The sequence below is a fragment of the Electrona antarctica genome (assembly GCF_951216825.1).
Source record: "Electrona antarctica genome assembly, chromosome: 17".
In the NCBI taxonomy this organism is placed as follows: Eukaryota; Metazoa; Chordata; class Actinopteri; order Myctophiformes; family Myctophidae; genus Electrona; species Electrona antarctica.
The window spans coordinates 25,517,292-25,541,897 of NC_136798.1; the positions used below are offsets into that span (position 1 = coordinate 25,517,292).

A 24,606-nucleotide genomic window follows, 5' to 3' on the forward strand; every position below is an offset into this window, starting at 1 on the left:
TCATTCCCTTTTTTCCTTTTCTACTTGCATTGCAAACCCTGGGTCCTTAAATGTGTTCCTTGTATCATTAGTGATCAAGGATTAAAGCTTATTCTACTATTGCACACAAGAGATTGTGAAAAGGGAAAGTACCTGTCAAAATAACATTGCGCACACTCAGAATTCATAATCACACAAAGTATTTAAGTTAGCACATTCATAAACAAGCATATCAAAGAAGCAGCAGGAGCCAATTCAAAGGTGCAATGTTGCAAAACATATGAAATAGACAGATTTACATTGTGTGCCATATTTATCTTTCACATTCCATATTATATCTCCAAATTTAGCAGAGACAACATAAAGCCGAATAAAAGTGTTGAAGGTTTCTCATTTGCAAGAAATAACAAGAGATCTCGGGTGAGACTGGGCTTCATACAGTCCAGATTATCCTGGTTAACATTATCTAGTTTACTTGCCACTCAAGTAAACTCATATCAATTTCCAGTTAAGTCATTCACACCTCTCAATCAAAATATAAGCCCAAAGCCCATGCAGCTAGAATTCAGCATTTAGACAAACGCAACAGCATATTCACATTCAATTTACAACAAGTGCGTTTAGGACATCATGTACATAGATCTAAATAACAATTTGTAGTGCAGGGTCTCTACAATACAGCATATCAAAGTCATATCAATGGTTTGACTTATTGAGTGCATACAGAGTTGTAACATCATTGCTTATATTCTCCAGTCAAATTAACAGGAGAGATGACAAGAAAATAAACACTAAAGATCTGAAAGTAATCAAAATCATAGTCACTGACTGAACTAGTCACACTTATACAAAGTAGAATAGATACCGAGGCACTGTGAGGTACGACAATCAGCATATGAACCAGAACAGCGTGCATTAGGTCCCCTATTATGTTCTTTCAGTGGTAAGATTTTAAAGGCATAATTTCAAATAATGGTGCAATGCTGGGGAAATAACTACTGTGTGACTGGAAAACAATTGCTACATATAAAGGTCAGTGTTGAATGAATGTGACAATCTAAAGGCCTAGATCCAGCTCAATAACGTTCATTCTTTTTTGCATTCATATTTACTCATTAAAACCTTTATCTTCATCTAAGGGTAGTCTTTCTCTACACAGACTTTGAATGACCTACCACAACAGTAAATGTTTGATACAAGTAGAGCTTTACTCACACCTAAATGTGAACGAGGCCAAATGTATAGTATTGCTAGCTTGCCTAACAATCCAGTCCAGGAAACAGTCCTTTACTGAATTCTTTGTAACACTTTTTTTTAATACTTAGCCTAAATTGTAAACATGTAAACACTATAACATCGGGCCCACAAACTGGCAATTCCAATTATTGATAACGAATGGGGGCCAAACGCCATTTATATTCATTTAAAAATGAATAAGATAAGATAAGAACTAGAAAGGTCCAATTCTGGGAAATTGCAAGTGTGGTTGCACTGACGTGAGTCGCGAGGAATCCACTGGGAACTGAATTCCGTCTTACCATTTATATTACAGTATATATTGTGATGTCATGTGAAGCATGACAACAGTGACAATGACAACAGTGTGTGAAGCATGACCAAAAGCTTCACTTTTCTGTTGTGCAAAAGCTAAGAAAAAGCAGGTTCACTTTGCTGGCAATAAATTCTCGGAGTGTGTTGCCTATAGCAACCACAATAACAAATAAACCAACAAATCCGACCAGAAATAAAAATGGACGATTCAAACTGGCTGGAAACCCTGGAAAGAGGAACCATGAGACAGACCGCTGAGATGCGAAATTCAAAACACTGCAGCCAGTATTAATGAGCAAATATGAATGAAAAGTAAGTGACCCTGGGATCTGGACTGAGAAAAAACATTCACTTAAATTAATCCATCTTCATTCAAGGTCTCTTCTCTTCTTCTTCTACCTCTATCTCGATGTTCTCTAGTAGTGTGTGTTTCTCATCCTCTGGTAGCAAGGTGACAGGGTTTAAATGGAACATTCGCCTGAGAGAAAAAGAAAAGGTTGTCATATATTCAGATGGCAAGGGAAGGCGCCATGGATGAGACATGGATATGAAGGCAGCTGCAGAGCAAATGGAAGATGGGATAATACGTTTGTGGGCATATTAACCCATTTTGGGGCGGGAACCCCTTTTGGTGTTATATGTTATATTTTAGCTATTGAAAAATAGCAGATCTACAAGCTCATAGCGCGCCACCGAGTGGCGCGCTACGAGCTTGTAGGTCTGCTATTTTTGAAAAATCGTAAAAATATTTATTTCAGAAAAGGTTTTTTTTTAAATTTCGAGGTCAGGCCTAAATGGGTTAAAAATAGTCGTTAGAAGTAATTCAAATATATATTGTTTATAAAATGAAAAGATTATTTTTCTGCCCATCACCATATCCACAAAAACCTAATTCTAACAGGGACTGCAGGGGTTAATTTACTAAAGCAATTTAGTAAATTCAACACATTTATTTACTTACTTGTGTTCACATGTTGGGAAAAACATGTCCAGGATCTTAACAATGACAGCTGAGCCAACAACACCGATCACCACCACCCACATCACCAGGAAGAACAGAGGCAGGGACTCTGAGCAGAAGCGCCTCAGACGCTCTCGCACCTCCTCCACCCACCGACACACAGCCTGAGGACAGGAGACCATTTGGTTTTTGCCAATATATTTTAATAAAATATGGTTGAACTTCATTTTTCTTTGTCCATCAAAATAAATAAAAAAACAGGTCCACTGTCTGCCAATTTTTGCCACTTCCAAAACAGGCCAGGTGGTCAGTCAACTTGAACAACTTTCAACCTAGTCTTGTGTAGCCTGGACAGCATTTCATTTCGGGTTTATGATCTGGTCGGGAGCGGATGGTAACTTTCGTCATGTTGTAGTCAATGATTTGTAGTCATCTGGCAGGAAACCACAAGACAGAATCAGTACTATGAATGGCGGAATTCTTATTCCGCCTTGTGGTTTCCTGCCTGATGACTACAAAACTACAACATGATGTAAATTACCATCCGCTTCAGACCGGTTCACACGACGATTTTGGAACACAGACCAGGTGAGGTTAAGTCTCAGTTGAGCCAGAGATCTCTGCCTACTGAAAAGTCTGGTGACATCTACATTAAATGAATGGGGTGAAAGACACTGGATGAAAAAACAGCATCACAAACAATGTAAAGACGGTGATCCCTCATACTTGAGACAATGATCATATTTGGTATTCAAAGCAGTAGGCTTAGGTTTGTTAGAGCTGGTTTTCTCTGCTGTTCGAGTCTATACATTGAATTTAGATTTCCCCAGACACATCAGTAGGTGGATATCTCCATCATCTAGCTACACAAGACTGCTTTCAACCTGGCATCCCTATTTTGGGCATGTCATTATAGGTGAAATGTTTCAACCAACCTTTTTTTAATAACGTGAGCTTGTAGATTGTAGATTGATATTTTGCTATTCGTTGTACAAAGTTGAACAAAGTACATATACTGTAGGTCTTAGTGCTAAACTGGATGTGATTTCAGAAATATGCTTACAGAGTAACTGTATGGAGATTCAGTCTCTGTCTGAATCTGGTCTGACTGGCCTGGTTCGTCATCGTCACCGTTGTCATCACCGCCGTCGTACAGCAGATCCGGGTCCATGCGCAGGGGGGTCTCTGGGAGTTTGCCTGGGGCAGCTATCTCTTCCTGGGTAGTTTCAGCGTGTTTCAGTGGGTACTGGCTGGTGGTCTGAGAGAAGACTTGGTCCTCTGCTGATGCAACAAGGCGAGAAGAAGAAATCAGTTAATTTGTTGAGTGTTGTATCATTTGGGTGTGCATTATTTTCACATAGTTGCACACCATATAACAGTCTCATCACCAGTCTAAAATCCTATGAATACTATATATTTATTTAAGCTAACATTATCTACAAGCTGTCTATTAAAACTATGTTGATTTATAACTTTCAACCTTTTGGGTACTCTTTTCTAGTTTGTAGTTTATGGCTTCTGCTTCCCCCATTTGGTAGTAATTTAAGGTCCTATTTTTTCCAAGGTTGGTGAAGACAGTGCCAGTTGCCATTTAATGAAAAAGTTATTATATTTGAATTGTTGGAAAGTGGCCATGGTATAATTAACCATGTGAGAAAAAAGCGGGGGCTTGCAACTCACTTTTGAATGAATTCTCCAAAAATATTATTTGTGACAATAGCAGTTTTACGATGATTTGACCATTCAGTCTTTTTCAAGTATAAGTGACCACGTGCTCTGAAGAATTATGCTCTCTGCAAAGCTGAACCCCTACAATAAGACAATACCTTATAGCAGGGGTTCCCAAACTGTGGTTGTGGTGCGCGAACGCCCTCTAGGGGGTGCGTGACATGAAAAGGGTAATGGTAACGGCAAAATCTGGTAAAACACCGTTGTAAGGAGATGTATAGAGCAGCTGCAGGAGTATACAGCAGCTGCATGTCTATCAGTGCAGTGACATTCTGTGATTATTTGCCATAATCATTTAGTATAGTATAACTTTTATACCAGAGGTTCTCAACCTGGGGATCGCAACCCCTCAGGGGGTCCCCAGATGAGGCAAAGTAGTTTAGGGATAAGGGGTGGACGGCATGGACGAAAATAGAGCCCAAAGTGTTCTTTCTTTGAACCCTGCTATTGCTTATTGCGACTGTGGCTCAAGAGGTAGAGCAGGTCGTCCAATGATCCATGGGTCGGCGGTTCGAATCCCGGCTCCTGCTGTCTACATGTCGAAGTGTCCTTGGGCAAGACACTGAACCCCAAATTGCTCCCTATGTGCTGGTTGGTACCTTGCATGGCTTCTGCCGCAATCGGTGTATGAATGTGTGTGTGAATGGGTTAATGTAATGCACAATCTGAATCTATGTAAAGCGCCTTGGATAAAGGCGCTATATAAATGCACCAGTTACCATGCTAAATACTGTGGGCTGTAGGGGAAGTCTGGGGGCGAAGCAGTCGTTTCTACACTAGACCGGGCAGCGCACCCCACGCCCTTCTGCCCCACCCACCCACCCACCCACACACACACACACACACACACACACACACACACACACACACACACACACACACACACACACACACACACACACACACACACACACACACACACACACACACACACACACACACACACACACACACACACACACACACACACACACACACACACACGTACGGGCAACAGAGAAGAATATTATGAATTAATGGAATGTAAATAACATAATGCTTGCGTTTAGAAAAATCAGATATCACCATTTTGTAATTAATGTCTGTGCATTAATAACAAAATTCCCTATCGCCTATGTGTCGGGAGGGAAAGTGATAAAGTAGCCAATCTACATCGACACGTTGTGAGCTTGTAGATTGGCTATTTTAACTATTCAAAAAAGTTTTTCAAAATTGTAAAAAAAAAAAAAAGGCAAAGTAGTTTAGGCATAAGGGGTTTAGCATGGACAAAAATAGAGCCCACAGTGCCAAGACAATATTCAAGTATCGTCAACAAAGCAGAGGCTACTAAGAACAAACCACTATAGTGGGTAAAGAAAAGAAGGGGCGCTCTTATCATCATACATCACATTCCGTGCTCAGCCAATCAAATCATCACATTCCGTGGTACAGACAAACACACATGGGCATAGGAGGCCATCAAACATTTTATAGGTTTAATAACAATATGGTTGAGTTGTACCCTTTTTAGGATTGGTTGGATCTGTGATGACCACATCATTCTCCCTGGGAATTCTGAAGATTTCACTGTGTCCAATAGGGTAGATGTTGGTATACTGAGCTAGCTTCTGGAAACTCGGGCTCATGAGTATCTTCACCTCACACATATCAGGTTGGTGGACCTACATAAATGGAAGTGAAATTTGATTAAAATGTCCAATCTCTGTTCCATGCATTATATATGGTAGACCATATTCACATCCCACCCCGAGTATGAAGTAAGAGTCAAATGGCCGACCCATTTTGTTTGCCTAGGTTTACCTTCCTGCCTTCCATCTCTATGACCTCGCTGAACACCTGCAGAGCAACCACTTCCTCTGAGTCGCTATAAAGCCGATTCTGGTTAACCATCACCCGGGTGACGGTCGAGACCAGGTCCCCCGATTCAAACTCACTGGTTCCATTGATGGTGTCCACTGAGGAAAACAAGGGTGAATATACAGAGGCTTAGAAGAATGTGAAGACACCCGACAACGACATGTCACCTCTATCAAACTCAGATGATAGCCAGGGACCACTTTAGCACCAAACAAACATTAAAGTTTAGCACTTGTGAAATGTGATATGGTGCAGCAGGCGTTGACACTAAGGCTTGCCCACCTGCCCCTGGAAGGTCAATAAAACCTTTAGGGGACGCAACTGTCTATAAACACAACACGGTATCTGTCTAAATATCTGAACATGACCAGAGCACTCTGTCTTCTGGTCTGTGGAATGTGAAATAAGAGCACTGTTTAACTGTGTATAATGTGCTGTTCACTGTTGCTACACTTAAAAATATAAAATAACAATAGTCATATTCATAGCTATGTAATTATTTGGCATAAAATTTAGGTTTGACATTTTTTATTGCACAAACCCAGAAAGTAAAAAAATAAGTGTTACATTGTTACGTGTAAATGTTACGGTAATTCAAACTTGACCTATCATTTTATAATGAACGATTTACTTTTTGGGCAAGCGGGCATGACCTGTGGGCAAGTGAACATGATCTGTACTTGCCCGATAGGCAAGTGCCTCTGAACCCAAGTGTCAACCTTTGCGTAGTATCCTGTAAAAATGAGAAAACTCACAGAGCAGTGCTTGGCAGTTTAGCCTTGTCACCCCCGACAGCTCCACAGGAATGTCATTGATGAGTACTTTTTCTTCATCCACAGATATATTTAGATTGATCTAAAATGTCAAAGAAATAATCAAGACCTTAGGTTAGATTCTTCCAATTTCAGTTAGTTACATTTTAGTACCAATGGTGTTATGATAAACAACACGCACACACGTATTTTCCCAGGTTGTTAAACATTGGAGAAACAAAGAAAATTAGACATATGTGTTCATTAAGTGTACTTGACCAAAATGTAAGAAGGCTTGTATAATGTAGGACTTTTTTAATTCAAAGTTTAAAGTAGATGAGTCTAGAGAATGACTCACTGCACCTCTAGATAAGAGTAAAATGGTGCAAGCATGTGACATACCCTTCACCCATATTCAATGAACAACAGCAAATACTTTGGGGAACTGCTCCCATTTCTGACAGGCAAGCAAAAGCATGTTGTAGATTGTAGTAATTAATTAAAAATCAGCTGCCTGCAAGTAGTATGTGTGATTTTCTTGTTCAGGGACACTAAAAACCCTTCGGGAGGGCTGGGATAATGGCAAGCAGCCACATACTCCAAGTTCTTCTGACTTCTGAGACAGACATGTATTGGCACATTAAAATAAAAGGTTTTGGCATCTAAACTGCCTTATAGTTAATATACCAGCACAACGAGCACATTCATATTACAAGTAAGGGTCAATTGTATGGTATGCAATAATTTATTTTTGCTTGAATTATAACAATTTTATCAATTTGGATTTCATGCAATAAAATATCATTATTTTAGAGAGAGATTTATTTCCTGAATGCTGTAGTTCAGCATTTATTTCCTGAACTCAGGTAGGTAGGTTATCTTCAACAAACTAATTAAGAACTCTTGTAATTACCTTATTTGTACAGGGCACAATAATGTCTAATAAATAATAATGTATTAAACATGATTACATTTGTACAAACTGGGTAGAGATGGAGCCTCGTGGATGGGTGTAGTTGGGGCAAACTAAAGCCCAAAAGTTCCAAACCGCACCAACGCAACTATAGTCGCAAGTTCTCGCAACTCGATCCTTGCAACAACAGTTTTAAGCTCAACCGCATCAATGCAACTCCTTGCAGAGGGGAGACAGATTATGACGGGGATACGAATGTTGCCATAACACCCTGCTGCCCTCTGCATGATTGCTGTAGCTATGGTACACTGGTTGTGTTGTGCAAGTGTTGGCTTCAAATTATTTACCTGCAAGTTATTGGATTCTTGTATCTCGGAGTCGCCCACTGTTCCCGCTGTCACATTAATGAGAATGTTTTCCTGTGAGAATTAGAACACACACAGTGCCGTTATCATCCCGCTGAGCATAAATATGGCTGGCTTCATTCTGCTAGCAAACCGTCATGCTAGCGCATCATCAGCACGTACTGCGAATGCGATCAATGTTGTCTCTTTACTCTTACTTACCGTGTTCACTTGCTTGGGCGATGATGATTCAGCGCCAATGAGCGAAGCACAGAGCAGCAGAAAGACTGCATACATTGTTGATTGCATTGTGTTAATTGTTTGTGGCTTATGGACAGAGAAGCTGCTGCTATAATTCCAACAACAACAAAAACACAAAGCTACACATCTGTCACAAGGAATATGACGATTACGTAAGAGCGCATGCGTACACGACATCTACATTGCGTAGCGCGAGGAGGCGTGCGACGTGCATGCGTCACCTCGTGCGTGTGTGTGTTGTTGTTGGTGATCGTCATGGCGGTGCTGCTTGAAACGACTCTGGGAGACATTGTCATTGATTTGTTTACAGAAGAAAGGCCTAAAAGTAAGAAAGCATTACTAGTACGACATAACAGCCAGCTGTATGTTATGATGGATTAATTATAAATTAAGTTGAAAGGTACATTTCGCTAAGATGGAAGCACAACTGGCTGGCTAGTTTGACAGGAGTGCTGGCTAGCTCTGCTAGCGCGCTGGTTTTAGTTTTGACCACAACGTGACTAATGAACTTAGCCTTGGATAAAGACCAAAATATATCAAATACATCTATGATAGTCTTGATCCAAGGCTCTTAACGTGATTTATATTATTATAAATCAGACAGCCACACCCATGTGTGATTGTGTGTCTTGCTTTATGTCTTGCTTATTTTTGCAGCTTCCCTGAACTTTCTGAAGTTATGCAAAATAAAATTCTACAACTACTGCCTCATCCACAATGTTCAGGTAAAGAGCACAATTGGTCCATGACTCCATATTGGCCTAATTCGTTGCACACCATTTCACATTTTTATTCATGTGTTTTAGCTAGTCAATGTTAAAGTCTGTGTAATAATTTAATGAGAGGCATTTCTCTCGTCCCTCCAGAGAGACTTCATTGTACAGACTGGAGACCCCACCGGGACAGGCCGTGGTGGAGAGTCCATCTATGGGTAAGTCATTTGTAATTGTCACTGCCATACTATCACCTGTCTAATGGTGCTGTGTAATATATGACTCTAAAGGGACTTTCTTGGAATTTAAATTTTTATTTCACAGTATGTAGAATGGGTACATTTCAAACAAAAGCACTAGTCAATACAAAAACTGTTACTTTGTGGATGACAAAAGCACACAACTTCAATTCTTTAATTCAATTCATCAGAACATTGAAAGACGTACAAATATACACTTCTATAAAAAAAAAATCACACCCGTGTGAAGTGAGTGGTGCAACTCCGTGTGGGGGGACCTCGGAAGTTCCAGACCCACATGAACGCACCCGGGGTGCCGGTTCCGGTGAGCCGGCCCGCGTCCGAAACGGTTAAGAAATGACAGAGTTACCATGTGGGGGGCCCCGAGGGGTCCCCGGAACATCCAGACCCCCAGGAACGCGGCCAGGGGGCCGGCCCGGTTCCGGCGAGCCACCCCGCGTCCGAAATGGTTGAGAAATGACTAGAGTTACCACGTGGGGGTCCCTTTACTGTACTGCACTGTCACTGTACTGTCACACCCAAAATCAGTTAGTGTGTGTGTGTGTGTGTGTGTGTGTGTGTGTGTGTGTGTGTGTGTGTGTGTGTGTGTGTGTGTGTGTGTGTGTGTGTGTGTGTGTGTGTGTGTGTGTGTGTGTGTGTGTGTGTGTGTGTGTGTGTGTGTGTGTGTGTGTGTGTTAGGCTGCGCAACAGTGACACTTGGTAGTGAAAACCAAGGTAGTATTTAGACAGGTACATGGCTATCTTGGTGGTGTATCAAATCTTGAAGACCAGACCCATTCAATATTCAATAGGGAATGCAAGGCTGATGTCACAGTACCGGCATTGAACAAGAATTGCCTGGTTGTCAGTAGACATGTTGTTACTTTTAAAAGTAACAGAATACTTTTTAATGGCAGTAATCCTGTAACGTTACTTTTAAAAGTAACATTACCCAACACTGGTGGTGAATCTGGTGGTTATTTTTTCTTCTCTTTGCTTTCATTAGGAAACTATATGGGGACCAGGCCCGCTTTTTTGATGTAGAAAAGGTGCCACGCATCAAACACAAGAAGAAGGGGATGGTGTCCATGGTAAACAATGGGAGCGATCAACATGGTTCTCAGGTAATCTAAATAAACATTACTAGTCTGCCTTCATCGAGTAAGGGAGACAATGCTGGCTGGAGCTACTGTTCATAAGTCATTGGGACGCTCTGATGTGAATTGTGATGTCTGATCAGGGTAAGCATAGATTAATGATAAGATAAACTTTAAATGATCCACAGAGGTATATTCAGATGTCACAGCAGCAACAGTAACCATGTTAAACCATAAACTCTATATTATTTTGTTGACCAGGGTCCCCCACCCCCAGGAAACTACTGGGGGACCCCAATCTACAAGATCGCATCATGTTCTGAGCTTGTAGATGAGCTATTTTTGCCAAATGTTTATGAATGAATAGGGACTCCAGGCTTCACATTTAAATGTGGTGCCGGTATGTATTGTCTCTGTAGTTCCTCATCACCACTGGAGAGAACCTGGATTACCTGGACACAGTCCACACTGTGTTTGGGGAGGTATCAGAAGGCATGGACATCTTGGCCAAGATCAACGAGGCCTTTGTTGATAAGGACTTCATGCCCTTTCAGGATATCAGGTGGAGTAGAATCAACATGGCAATCCCTTCCTTTAGATGCTTATGATATTCAAATCAAATGATTTGTGTTAACCACAAAGGAACATTTTACTTCTTTGCAACCTCATCTTGTCTTGTCTAGGGCCAGTTGCAAATTTCAGCCAGGTGCTGTTTTTTTAGGCGTTTTTTCCAAGGGTAGGGAGTCACAATTTTTGATGGCTGTTGGTAGGGCATTTCACATTTTGGTGACATAACGGTAGAACAAATTCGACTAATATTTTGTGTCGAATCTGGGTTGAACGAGATCAGTGGCCCGTGTGTGTCTCTCACGTTCTTGAAGTAGTTTGACAGGTACATGGGCACTGGTCCCTTGAGTATTTTGAAGACCAGGCCCATTGCATGTTTCTGTCCTCTACCCTGAGCCATCCCACCCTAGCATGATAAGCAGGGCCTAATGTGTTAAACCTTTTGAATGAATGTCATGTCAGTGGACTAAATTCAATCATAGCTGTAATGTCATTTCAGAATAAACCACACAGTGATCCTGGAGGATCCATTTGATGACCCTCCTAACCTGCCAGTGCCTGATCGCTCCCCAGAGCCCACCAAAGAGCAGCTAGATGTGGGTAGGCTTTTATTTAAAGGAACATTTACTTTTTTCAACATGATCTCCATATAATATAATTGGTCATCAGTCCTCACTCAAAGAACGGTAGATGATAGTGCTGCATGATTCTTGTGAATCTCGATTTTCCTCCAGAAGAATTGAGATCACGATTCTAAATTTTTCCATGATATTTATTATTTATTTTAAAAACTCATAAACAAAAACATAAAATGAATTGGACAGCCAACTAGTGCTGCACGATTCTTCACAAAATGAGATTGAATAGGTGTCTGAATCTAGATCTCGGTCTTTTTTCGATTAATTGTGCAGCACTAGTAGATGACCAAGATGACACAAGAAGAAAGCAGATTTTTCATGGTCATACGGCCTAATTTTCCATAAGAATAAGAAGTGTTTCTAAATTAATACGTTAGAATCTGCATTGGCAAAGTCTATTCCTACCTGAAGCTCAAGTTGCTTTTTATGATTATTATTTTTCGCATGAATTTAAAATTTACAAGGAATACTGTGTGAATCATGTGTATTTGTAATGTTATTTCAACTTGAAAACGAATAAAAAATGTTTTATGCAGAGTAAATATGGATGTGTTAAAGGTTTAAAATGTGAATTTGGGGTGTGTAGAGTGGCCGTATCGGAGCAGATGAAGCCATAGATGACATGGGGGGGAAAGGGGCTGCGGAACTGGATGAGATCCTGAAGGAGAAAGAGGCCAAGACTCAGGCCATTCTGCTGGAGATGGTGAGAAATAACCACATGATACTTAGCATCCCTATTCTGGTTAAAAGTCTTTGCATTTGCATTTTGCAATACCAATATTTTTATCTCAGTGCTTTATTCGTTAAAAAAATCTATATAAATAGAAATATATTAGAATGAATGTGTTCTCACACATTGACATCTTTGATGTCTTCATTCCTACAGGTGGGTGATCTCCCTGATGCAGAGGTCAAGCCTCCAGAGAACGTGCTGTTTGTCTGTAAACTGAACCCGGTTACAACAGACGACGACCTGGAAATCATCTTCTCCCGCTTTGGGTCCATCAAATGGCAAGCCTCACCTCCTAGTCACTGATTAGCATAACACTACAATACAGAGTATAATATAGAGTTAAGTTTACATCTTAGGAATTTACTCAATTTAGCAGACGCCCTTGGGCACAGTTGCTCATTAAAAGGTAAAATGTGGATTGCATTTTTTAATTACTGACATAAGTAATCAGTCAGCAATACTTGTGTAAATCGTTGTGTGTATATATAGAATATTTTGAAATAATGCACATGGTAACCTCTGGTATTGGCTACATACTGTCATTTGAACATAACTGATGGGTTTGGCTTGTTTTGTGCAGTTGTGAGATTATCAGAGACTGGAAATCTGGGGAGTCTCTCTGCTATGCTTTCATAGAGTTTGAAAAGGTGAGCCTCATTCATATTTTCATCTATAACAAATCCTGAGACTTATGATTTGAACCCTTTCTTTTCTCACATTCCTCTTTCTATACTGTCCTCAGTGTCCTGTCACAATGCATTGTCTTGTTGGTTGTACAATGATGAATGAATGATTTTATTTTCGTGTCTGGCTGCCTTTCGCAGCCCATCACTTACGGGATTATTCAGACACAATTTACAATACATTATATTGCCTATGCCAACACGCTGACACCAACATATTAAACAAAAATAAATATCACACAATGTATACATAACTCTGATCGAGAGTACATTCAAGTAGTCCATTTTGTCAAGATAGAGACTAAAGTGGAGGGAAAATAAGGACATAATGGACAGAAGACAGACTTGCGTTTAACTTAGAAAAGGTATATATGATTTTTGATTATTTATTTATTTCTGTGTCCAAGTGTCCAACCCTCATGGGTTTATAAGACACCATTTTACATTTGCAATTACAGTATGTTTACATTATATTCATAATACATTGCATTACAGCCCAGAGTTATACAGAGTACTCTGTCTTCTCTCCCAAGCTTGACAAATAAAATCTGCCATAAAATCCCCACAGATAGAAGACATCTTGTTAACCAGAGTTTCTCTTATGTCATCGTATTTAGGACAATAAAACAGAAAGTGAACCTCGTTTTCAATTTCACCAAGTTCACAGAACAAGCAATATCTCTCCTTCTGGAGTGGCATTAAACCTGCCTGTCTCCAGTGCTAATGGTAATGTTCCTGACTGAATTTGTGCACAGAGAGATCGTTGTCTTTTGTTTAGATTATATTTCACATGTTCTATGTGTCCTTTATGAGGCAGTAGGTTCGCAACTTAGGTTTATACCATACGTTCCTACACCAGTTCTATTTCATCATATTGTAATTTATTTTGGAAAATATAAAACAAATCATTAGAATAAAATAAACTTCTCAGTTCATTTGTCCAGGGGTAAGATCCCAGTTAAATATCTTTTTTGTTCATCAGACATCTTCACAAGCCAAAGTCTTATCATTTGACATTTGTGTCATGTATCTTGTCTTCTATGCCAGTGCTTATGTCTTGTTATGTGTTAATTGCCTGCTTTGTGTGTGTTAACCACTTGCCTTCTCTCTTCTCAATTTTTACACTTTTTGTTGCTTTTATTAGCTTTTAATTGTTTGCAATTGCATGCATTTATGTTGTAATGGTTATTTCAATAGCTGGCCCTGAACCCTGTAACTAACACTGGCACATTTAATGTCATTATTGTGCAAAAATATGCATTTTTGGCCTAAACAGCTGTAGTAAGCTCTTCAATAGAAGGCCTGAGCATGTCACTTGTAAAGTACAGACATTACTGTATGTCTGCTGTTGTCTGTTTTTTTTAGCGGTGGCAAACCGCTCCATTACGCAGCAATGTGTGTATGTATGTCTGTGTCTGTCTGTATGTCTGAGCATGGACAGCTGCAACACCTAAAGTGGCCAGTAGAGTACAGCACAGAGTAAAATGGCACAGAGTACACTACAGTACGAGCCCTGGGCCATTCCTGGGGCTCTGGATGTTCCGGGGACCCCCACATGTTAACTGTGATTTCTCGACCGTTTCTGACGCGGGGCGGCTTGCCGGAACCGGGCCGGCCCCCTGGGCGTGTTCCTAGGGGTCTGGATGTTCCGGGTAACCCCGGGGAACCCCACACAGTACACTACAATACAGTACAGAGCACAGTACAGTAACTAATAAATGTATAGTTAACACAGGTGTTATTTTTTTTCTCCCATGGTAACGTATATGTCCTTCTCCACAGGAGGATGACTGTGAAAAGGCCTACTTCAAAATGGACAATGTGCTTATAGATGATCGCCGCATACATGTGGACTTCAGTCAGTCTGTCTCCAAGATTAAATGGAAAGGAAAAGGTGATTGCTGTCGGCCAGTTGCACAATTTTGTTGCTGTCGTGCAGAAACCGTCTTTGACCCATAGACTGGTTTGACCAAACCTTTCAAGAAAATAGAAAAAAGAACCTTGATAATTCCAATCCAATGGATATTTATTTAGTCTCATGCTCTTGTTCATTGCTCTTTCTATTGGTTAAATATTTATAAAATCCACAAACAGACTTTTTTAGGGGGGAATGGGAGAATAATTTTTTAGCATTTAATAGTTTATTTGATAGTCACATTGGAGAGAGAATAGAAATGTGGAAAGAGAATACTTCTGATGCAGTAAGAGTTCTCAGTATTATCGGTAAATAGCCCCAAACTTTCCACAACGGTTATAGCGCCACCTTGCGGCCGATTTTTGCCAAACACATTTCTTTACTCGTACATATTTTAGCCATACATCACGCAAAACGGTATAGACTATCTCTATAGTCATGTGATCAACACATATGTTTGATTTTTCATATATTACTCCTACACATTTTGTCCAAACATCACAAACGCTATTATCCTCGTGGAGACCTGTGGAGACTTTTTCTAGTTATGTTATTTTTTCATCATTAGTTACCGTAAGTAACTAAGTGACTGTAATGTTATATTTTGTGTCCGTTTAACAATGAACTTCATCATATCCTTCTCTTTTCTTAGGTGGAAAATATAGCAAAGATGACTTCAAAGCCTACGAAAAAGACGCGGACAACCGTCCCAAGGTGGCTCTCAAGGATAAAGTCAAACCCAAACAAGAGTATCCTTATGGTTTCACTTTGGGTACCACATTTTAGCAACGATATTCAAGTTACCAAGATACCCCATCCCACGCCTCACCATTTGGTATAAAATGCAACCCAAATAATACAATTAAAACGCTGGTGATAGCCTACAAGGTGACCACGGGTACGGCACAGCCATAAAGTACATGTACAATATCCAACCCTGTACCACATATTGTACAAATTCATCTACAAATCTAGAACTGAGTTGGACTTAGAAAGAGGAATATTAGGAAAGACAATTTCCATCCATCCATGAGTTTTATAAAAACATCCATAGCTGAAATGACAAATTACCATCTTAATTACTTCCATGTCAAACTATTTTTTTAATGCATGATTACATCAGCAGGTATTTCAACCAATAATATGACAATATGTACATGACATTCACTTGTCAGTCTATCTCCTAATCTTTCACCTGTAGTAGAGTGACAGTAATTCTCCCAACACAGAGCTATGATTAATTACGATAGACACTAGAGGGCAGTGCTGCACATGCTGACTGAACCAAAAATGGCTGTTATGCATTTCAATTTGCGCAATCAATCAATCTCTTTTTCAAGTTAAACATTACACTAAAATAAGTTTGTAACATTATTACAAATTGGTTATTAAATTGGCTATTTGTTGTACAACAATGTTGACAATGTCAAGGGCTTAAGTGGTTAATGAAGTACATTTCTACAGCAAGATAGATGCTGCTAACCTAATTTCCCTTTTGGGATAATAATGACCAGCTTGTCTTTCATTAAGAGTAGGCCCATTATAACGTACATCCTAAAATCTGCTAGTGTATGTGCAAGAGAGATTGCTTTACAATGTCGAAATAATGATCTAAATTAGCCGCCCTCAAGAGGGGTGCATTCAGTTAGGTTATTATCATTGTAATAGGGCGTACAATTAGACTAAACATTTTCCGGCTGGGCTCAATTTCTTTTAGTGTAAGCTTTTCAGGAAGTGATTTATTTATATATATATATATATATATCAGCTTGTACAGTATGACATTCGACATTAAGGTGCAAAGGAGTATCATTGTACTTGAGATTAAAGTGCAGGTTCAACCGCATTGTGCAACCATAAGTCCAAGGCCAGCCTGGTGACAAGCGGAGGCCTTGTTCAATAGTCTGACCAATGCTGACTAAACACACTAATGTTGTAGCCTGTTTGACAAAATGTTAATGGATCTTTCTTTGTCCTTCTGGCTTCTGGACTTCACTTTGGATAAGATAAATATAATATAAATATAATAAAAATAATGTGATGTCTGGCCACCTGCGTTTGGTTGGGGGACATGCTGCTTTAGTAGACAAATGGGGCAGTATTATGCGTGTCTTAAGTACCAGGTCTTATGACTTAACTTAAGACCTGGAGGCGTGGTCAATGCTGTTTGGCCACTCAGAATAGGCCTATCTCACAGCATTTCCCCACCCCCTTTTGGAGCTAATGGTGTTATTTTTTCTGCGGCCCATAGACTTCCATGTTAAAAGAGGTATTTTCACAAGCCACAAACTACCGTTTTGTAAAGGTAAGGCTTATTCTACTTATTTGAGTTGTTATACCATTGTGTTTTCTTCATATTATTATCGGTCTTTGACATTTTAACATTAGGAAATGTACTTAGATTCTCCAGAGAAAAAAAAGTGTAAATGCCTAATGTTAAATGACACCACTAGCTACCGGAAGGGGGCGTGGAAAGGGGGCTGTGAGATAGGCCTATAGCCAAATGGCATTTATCAGGTCTTAAGTTAAGTAATACGACCTGGTACTTAAGACACGCATAATACTGCCCATGGTCTCATGGAACTTATCCGTCCTCTTTTGTCCCATAAACAAAACGCACCATGTCATAACACATGCATAGTCATGTCCATTTGTAACTCAGTGAGTGTACAAATGTTTTGTACAGACACTAACCTTTTTACCTCCCGAGTTGTCCTTAAGTTTCCCGCAAGCTCCAAGTATGACCTAGTTTTAGACGAGGAGGAGGAGGAAGCACCCATCCTTCGCCCCTCTGAGAAGAAACACAGAGATAAGAAGCACCATCACGAGGAGGAGGAGGAAAGCAGGAAGCCCAAAAAATCCAAGGTACACAGTAAAACCCTGAGAATAAATTGAACCACATCAACCCTAGTGTTTCTGGGGCAAACAATTCACCCTTTGTCAGCCTTCTGATTGGTCCCTGACTGACTAACCAGTCAGTCAGGGAGACAGGCTCTTTCTGCCTTGTTCATGTTGAATTTGCTATAACATCATTTTTGGGAAAAACAAACATGATATGCCCAGTCACCATGCTGCACCTGTGATGTTCCTTTTTACTGACACCAAGTTTAAAATAAGAATTGAACGTACAGAATATCAATACGAAGCAACTGAAAAACACCTTATTTCAATGGTAGTGGATGGAGAGAAAGGATTTTTGTCCAACCACGAAACAGCAACCAATGGGTGCGAAGAGGGGCACAACCATGGGCGGGACTTGACAAAGGGTGAATTGGCAAAAATAACAGATCTACAAGCTTTGTGGTGCTTTGTAAGCTTGTTGATCAGCTATTTTCAGCAAAGAGATTTGGTGTAGAGGAGGGGATAGCTGACGAAGTATAGATTAGTATTTCAATTAATTCAGGATTTAACATTCTGTGTAGCCTCCTCATACATTCCTCCAGACCTCTAATATCTTTCTGTTACCTTCTTCCCATACTGTAGGTAGCCACATTCATGTAAATGTATTCAAGGAAGTGACTATATTCATACAGGAACTTTCAAAAGCATGTTTGGCTGGATGGGCTTGCAGTTGGAAAGACTGTGCTTATTAGTTTGACAGGTCATCTAACTCCTATAACCCTGATTTATAATTTGTCGTATTAGCATCGTATGAATTAGCTATATCCTGTATAAGTGTCCCTGAGCAAGGCACTATCTGGAATTTTAGCGTGAATCTCGTTTGCGTCCGAGCATAGGCATGGCTGAGGCATGGTAACGCCCCGCCTGCCTGTGATTGGCCTACAGACACTGCCCGTCTTGACTGTCCTCCGAGATGCAAGGTTACTCCCTGGTGAGATTGAGAAATAAATAAAACAAGAGAATGACAGCTTGGCACGCGTGACAGAATGCAACCTTGTAACTAACTTGTATGTTTTATTTTTGTAGAAGAGGCAAACTAATATTGTTTATACCGTTTGCTTTGATTGAATAATTGATTGAACACACCTGTACTATGATTTGATTTGGGTGTGTTCTGAATAGTTCTAAAAGTGTTAGTGTTGATTATCGTGTATTAATCTAATTATAGTTAACTAACTACTAATATTATTACACTAAAAAGGATAAAGATGAAGGGAAAATACCTTTTTATAGTACAATGTTTCAAGTTTACACATACAAACAAATTACACAATCAACACACTTTTCTAGAACACACCCAAATCATATTACGGAGTGCATGTTCAATCAATTATTCAATCAAAGCAAATGGCATAAACAATATTAGTTTGCCTCTTCTACAAAAATAAAAGTTACAAGTTATAGTTCTCTTGTATCATACCGTACTACTCTGTCTCTACTACTACTATTATTTCCCACCACGGAGTAACCACGCATCGGAGGACAGTCAAGACGGGCAGTGTCGGTAGGCCAATCACAGGCAGGTGGGGCGTTACCATGCCTATGCTCGGATTCAAATGAGATTCACCCATCTGGAACGCTAGCACCATCATTCTGAGTTGCTCTGCATAAGAACAATAGCTAAATGTAAAAACAGAACTTAAAATGCATTTGGCAAAGTCACAGTGACTCCCGTTATTATTGTTAGACAAGCTGCCAGGTCAGGGCAAGATTTGTCAGTTTCACCATGCCAGTTTTATAACAAGAATTGCATGAGTAAGCATGAGTCGTGCCAGCCAGTCCGGGAATGCTATTCCCGGGCTGGCTGTAGATTCTACATTATGTCAACATCATGAGGGCCGGGTATTTCTAAAGCATGTATTTACAAAGTCATAGACCTTGTTCAGGCAGTGTTCCTCTTCATTGTCTTCATCATCGCTGCCATCGTCATGTTTCATTTTTAAAGCCCGGCCATTACCCGTAAAATACTGTACTTGAGTATTTCCATTTTTTTATACTTTATACTTCTACTCCACTACAATTATTTGACAGCTTTAGTTATACATTACTTTACTTCTACTGTGCCAATACATTTGTACTTTTACTCAAGTAAAATCTGTAGTTGTAGGCCTTTTCATTTTAAGTATTCTTATACGAGTACTGCTTCCACCACTGCTCATTTGTCTCCTCTCTCGTTCTGAACAGGAGAGCGAGGAGAGCAAGCGAGAGAAAAAGGCCGAGAAACGCCAGCGCTCTCGTTCACGGTCTCGTTCCAGAGACAGGGACGGACACCACAAGCACAGCAAGTCTCGGGACAAGCACCGACAGGAGGGACACGGCAAGGGCCACACCCGCAAGGACAGGAGTCACAGCAGATCACCCAAGAAGTCTAAAGACAAAGAGAGGAGTAGACACCGTTGAAGTGAGCGGAGCAGTGGTTCTCAAACATCTTTCATGTCAAGGACCCCCCCCCCCCCCCCCCAAAAAAAAAAAGTAAACCGATATGAATTTGGCCGCAGACTATGTGTAAAAAGATCTTGTGCCTGAGACACCCATAAGAGAACACATTTTGTCTGGATATACCTAAATTAAGTAGTACAAGCTCTTAGGTTGACTATTTTGAATAGCCGAAATGTTTAATAGGGTAAATGTTTAAACTCAAGGACCCCACTTTTGAGAACCAGCAGGAGGGGGTGGGAGCATTGCTGTTCTGGCTTCCGGCTACCACTGTGTCAACCCTCTCTGTGAGAGATCCTATGGAAAACCCCACTTCCACTCATGCTGCCTGTATGTACCCGCAAAGCACACATGCATGTCATGTCGGTCATTTAATCACTGAGGCCTTTCCACCATGAATTACATTATGCGGTAACTCATCATGCAGAATTACTTCTTACTTAGAGATAAGAGAACACCTCAATACTAATGGGATTCCCATTATATATATATTTTTTTCTCTTCCCACCAGTACCTTTATCATATTGTGGTTAAAATATAATAAAGGTGGCTGATTGGCTAGTTCCGTTTAAGGTCACAGAAATAATTCCTGTCCGTGCCACGCATGCTTTACCCCCAACAAAAATAAGTTCACGTAATATTGCTTGTAGAATTGCTAGTAGGCATGTAAAGAAATGGGGACAGGGAGCCATTATGTATCTTTTGGAAAATTGCATCATATGTTTTAGAAATGCGTGGTGTTACGATTTCAAAACCTTTTTTCTGTAATGTACATAAAGCTATGGCAAATAAAACTGGAAGAAATACAACATCAATCATAAGTTTATAATGTCAAGATAAACCATCAGTATCCATTTTCATTATAATTTACAAACATTTGTTTTGCAACCCCCCTGTTCTCCCCCCACCCGCTCAGGAGTTCCGTAGGATGTCTTTTTGTATTTGACTGACTAGGTTTACAAGTCACTTTTGTAAATTGTACTCAGAATAAACATGGGCATGGAAAAAGGTGCTCTTATGCGTGTTCTTATCGTGTAAAAGGGATTCTCTGGGTCTCCCCTCCACCCACCCAAATCAGACGTGCAATTTAGAAACGGTAGACTAAAGGGCAGCCCCATGACTGTAAATATAGATACATCCTCTTATTTATCTCCAGTGGCTTGTTAATCACATTAACCCTAATGTTCCTATTTTGGACATGCCATTATCACCATGCACCGTGTGCCTGTGTTTCCCCACTTAAATAGTCCCCGTTAAAAAAAGAAAAAAAAGCTAAAATGCCTAGTTTTACATGTCACATGCCACTTAAAGCAAAATAGAATTTTGAAAATGTTGCCTTATATAGGTTGTCAATGGTACCCCAGCTTATTATGCCAATTATGAAAATTGCCCAACATATTATGCAAGTTAGCATCCGGCAGTTTCTAAATGCTGGGGACCCATACTCAACATTTCTAACATCAAACTCATCAAAATGTCCGGGTTCACAATGGGGCTCTATGGACTGGCAAGTACAGTAGACTAATACTACTAGAGATAGATTGTTCACATTGACTACATTTATTAATATTTGTAAATGTTAATTTATGTCACATTCTGGTTGGTCCAAGTGCAGATCGCCAGGCAACACCTTAAATCTCCTTTAGTTTTATGTGCCTTCATTTCGAATCCATGTACGTTACTGTATAGTATTTTTACTCATTTCCTTTTTTTTTTAGTGGTGCAACCACTCCCTTACGGAGCTGTGTGTGGGTGGCTGGGTGGGTGCGTCTGAGCACGAAAACATCATGGTTGTTTTTCACCACCTGTGTGCAAACCTAACACACACGCACATATTACAGTACAGTAGAGGGACCCCCACACGGTAACTGTCAATTCTCAACCGTTTCGGACGCGGGGCGGCTCGCCGGAATCGGGCCGGCACCCTGGATGCGTTCCTGTGGGTCTTAAATGGTGAAATGTATATAGGGTTAATGTATGTTTTGTAATAATCAAAACGTACACAGTTTTCAAATAATTGTAGTGGAGTAAAAGTACAATATTTGCCTCTAAGATGGAGTACAAGTAAAAGTACTAAAAATTGGAAATACTCCAGTAAAATAAAGAATACTTAAATTGTTATTGTACAGTAAATGTCATGTCCTGTTAAACTTTACACACCACTGAGCACAGGACCTACTCTACTGGTGCTGCTGCTATGACTGAATGCTGTCATACATTTGCCAACTTGGTTAATGACATGGTATCATGTCTCCTGTGAAACAAGATACACAAAATGTAAAAAAAATAAAAACAACATTCCACTGTCAAGACCATTGTGACTGATGGCACCTGAGTGACGTCAGGAGCTGTGCTCTCACACAGGTCTTGCAAGTCTGGGAAAAGTACAACTAGAAAAAGTGCCCTTTGTTTAGGAGTAATATAATGTTTAGGAGTAATATAAACATGTTTTTTTGTTTGTTAGTTTTTGTAACAATTTTCTTCATTTTGTTGAGGAAATGCAGAGCCAGATCACTCATAGCATGAGGATAGAATTCTGGATGAGCAGGACATGTGCAGCATTTTGTACAAAACGAGCCTCCTGAAAACTTTGGAAGGCAATGTTAGCCAATCAGTGTAGAATCTGAGAAATCCAACAGACTCGTCTTGATCACATGACTACAGAGATCATGTGTACCGATTTGCGTGAGATTTGGATGAAATCTAGACTAACATAAGCAATATGTTTTGCATAAATCGGCCTCACGGTGGCGCTATAACCGGCAGATGTGGAGGGATGCAGGGACAATGTTTTTCCATGGCCTCTAGGGAGTGCGCATACATAAGTTGTATACAGATCGATGCAGTTATAGCTAAAAACAGGAATTGGCCTGTTATAGCACCACCATGAGGCTGATTTGGAAAATAATTAGTGGCATGTCGTCCTCGGCCTAGTGGAAATGTGCGTGTATAATTTCACGGAAATTGCACACTGTGATTTGTGGCATTTTGTTCGAAACGGACCAATCATGTGAGCTTTGGCGGCGGTGGCTCGGGACAACGTCCTCCGTCTGACTGTCAGTGGCGCCGCTGGCCTTCCCTGGCCAGGCGGCAGCGCCGCTCGCCAGAGGTCTCCTCCGTGAGAGTGTGGAGGTCGCGCTGCTGGGGCAGATCGGCGTGTGCACACATCCGCTTGGGTGACGGCAGACTGCTGGGTGAGTGCTGTCGCTTTGGCATGGGATCAACTTTGACCAAGAAATGCACAATGAAAAACGGGTACGGCCAGGGTTCATGGCCAGTTGGCCATATACTGTATAGCGTGTCTTGAGTGTAGAGGGTTTGATGATGATGTCAGACTGATATGCGTGATCATATATGGAGAAGTGATGTCATGATGCGTGACCATATATGGAGATGTGATGTGACCGTATATAGGGTGACTAGACGTGATGTCACGATGCATAACCATATATAGAGGCGTGGGGTGACGGACTGATGGGAAATGCAAGTTTTCATAGTAAATGCGACTTGCGGTCGCAACTATTACATTATACATGTAGGCCTGACTGTAATGTTTGATGAGAAGAATAAGCCTGAGTTATACTATGTCATATGGTGGTGTCGACAAGAGCCTCAGTACGAGCGTTATGTGAGCCTCAGTACAAGCGTTGTGAGCTTGTAGATCGTCTCTCGTCTTATAAATTAAGGCAGTGGTGTAAAGTAACTAAGTATGTTTTACTCAAGTACATGTGAGTGTACAGTGTCAGTGAGTGATGTTTGTCTCGTTATCATCAGGCACATTGCTCATCTATGCAAAAGACACCAAGAGCTGCCAGCCAGCAAATTAATGCTGTGGGAACCAACACGGGCACCGGTCACGTATGTGGATGTACTCAAGAAAGACGCAGGAGCGCAAATCACCAACGAGCTGGCCAGATGTAGGGAGAACCGGGATGACTGGACGCGACGATGGAGGGCTCGTCTGAGGACTAGAGAGATCAACATATAGTAGGACACTGCCAGTGTGTTCCTTTTTTACATTTTGGTTTCATCAAACGTGATTTGTGGTCAATACCTCTACAGTTCATGAAAAAGCTGTGGCATACTGTAGGCCAGAAGAAGGGCAACAGCAATCTCTATAATAATAATAATAATACAGGCCACACATCTCTGCTATGTTAAGAGACGAAGGGGAAAAGCACACACGAAGCATGCAGCTTTTTTTAAACAAATTAGTCCACTTGCCAGAATGTGAACCCAGGCATGTTGAGTACACCAAAGTTTTATCATGCTTTAAGTTGCATGTGACGTGTCAAACTAGAGGGTTTTCATGATGCTGAATCCATTCCAAGCATTAGT

The 24,606-nt window shown here is 40.5% G+C and overlaps 2 protein-coding genes across 3 annotated transcripts; one reads left to right on the plus strand and one right to left on the minus strand.

Annotated features, from left to right (window-relative positions):
- Window positions 1–120: 120 nt before the first annotated feature.
- ginm1 (glycoprotein integral membrane 1) lies at window positions 121–8,523 on the minus strand (the record flags this gene model as incomplete). Of its 2 annotated transcripts, none has more annotated exons than XM_079525921.1 (8): window positions 121–2,008; window positions 2,492–2,655; window positions 3,555–3,769; window positions 5,721–5,880; window positions 6,020–6,174; window positions 6,832–6,931; window positions 8,089–8,160; window positions 8,308–8,523. In XM_079525921.1, 8 exons carry the CDS (start codon window positions 8,521–8,523, stop codon window positions 1,903–1,905), a joined length of 1,188 nt encoding a protein of 395 aa, XP_079382047.1. In that variant the 3' UTR covers window positions 121–1,902. The 2 variants fall into 2 exon arrangements, with proteins under 2 accessions (XP_079382047.1, XP_079382046.1); XM_079525920.1 differs by having other exon boundaries at window positions 3,555–3,772.
- On the plus strand, window positions 8,509–20,287 carry ppil4 (peptidylprolyl isomerase (cyclophilin)-like 4; the record flags this gene model as incomplete). Its single annotated transcript, XM_079525919.1, has 13 exons — window positions 8,509–8,671; window positions 9,004–9,071; window positions 9,213–9,277; window positions 10,305–10,422; window positions 10,815–10,957; window positions 11,462–11,558; window positions 12,187–12,303; window positions 12,487–12,611; window positions 12,914–12,980; window positions 14,799–14,910; window positions 15,584–15,680; window positions 17,664–17,796; window positions 20,017–20,287. The coding sequence occupies 13 exons, from the start codon at window positions 8,509–8,511 to the stop codon at window positions 20,230–20,232; spliced, it is 1,521 nt and encodes a 506-aa protein (XP_079382045.1). The 3' UTR covers window positions 20,233–20,287.
- Window positions 20,288–24,606: the final 4,319 nt, after the last annotated feature.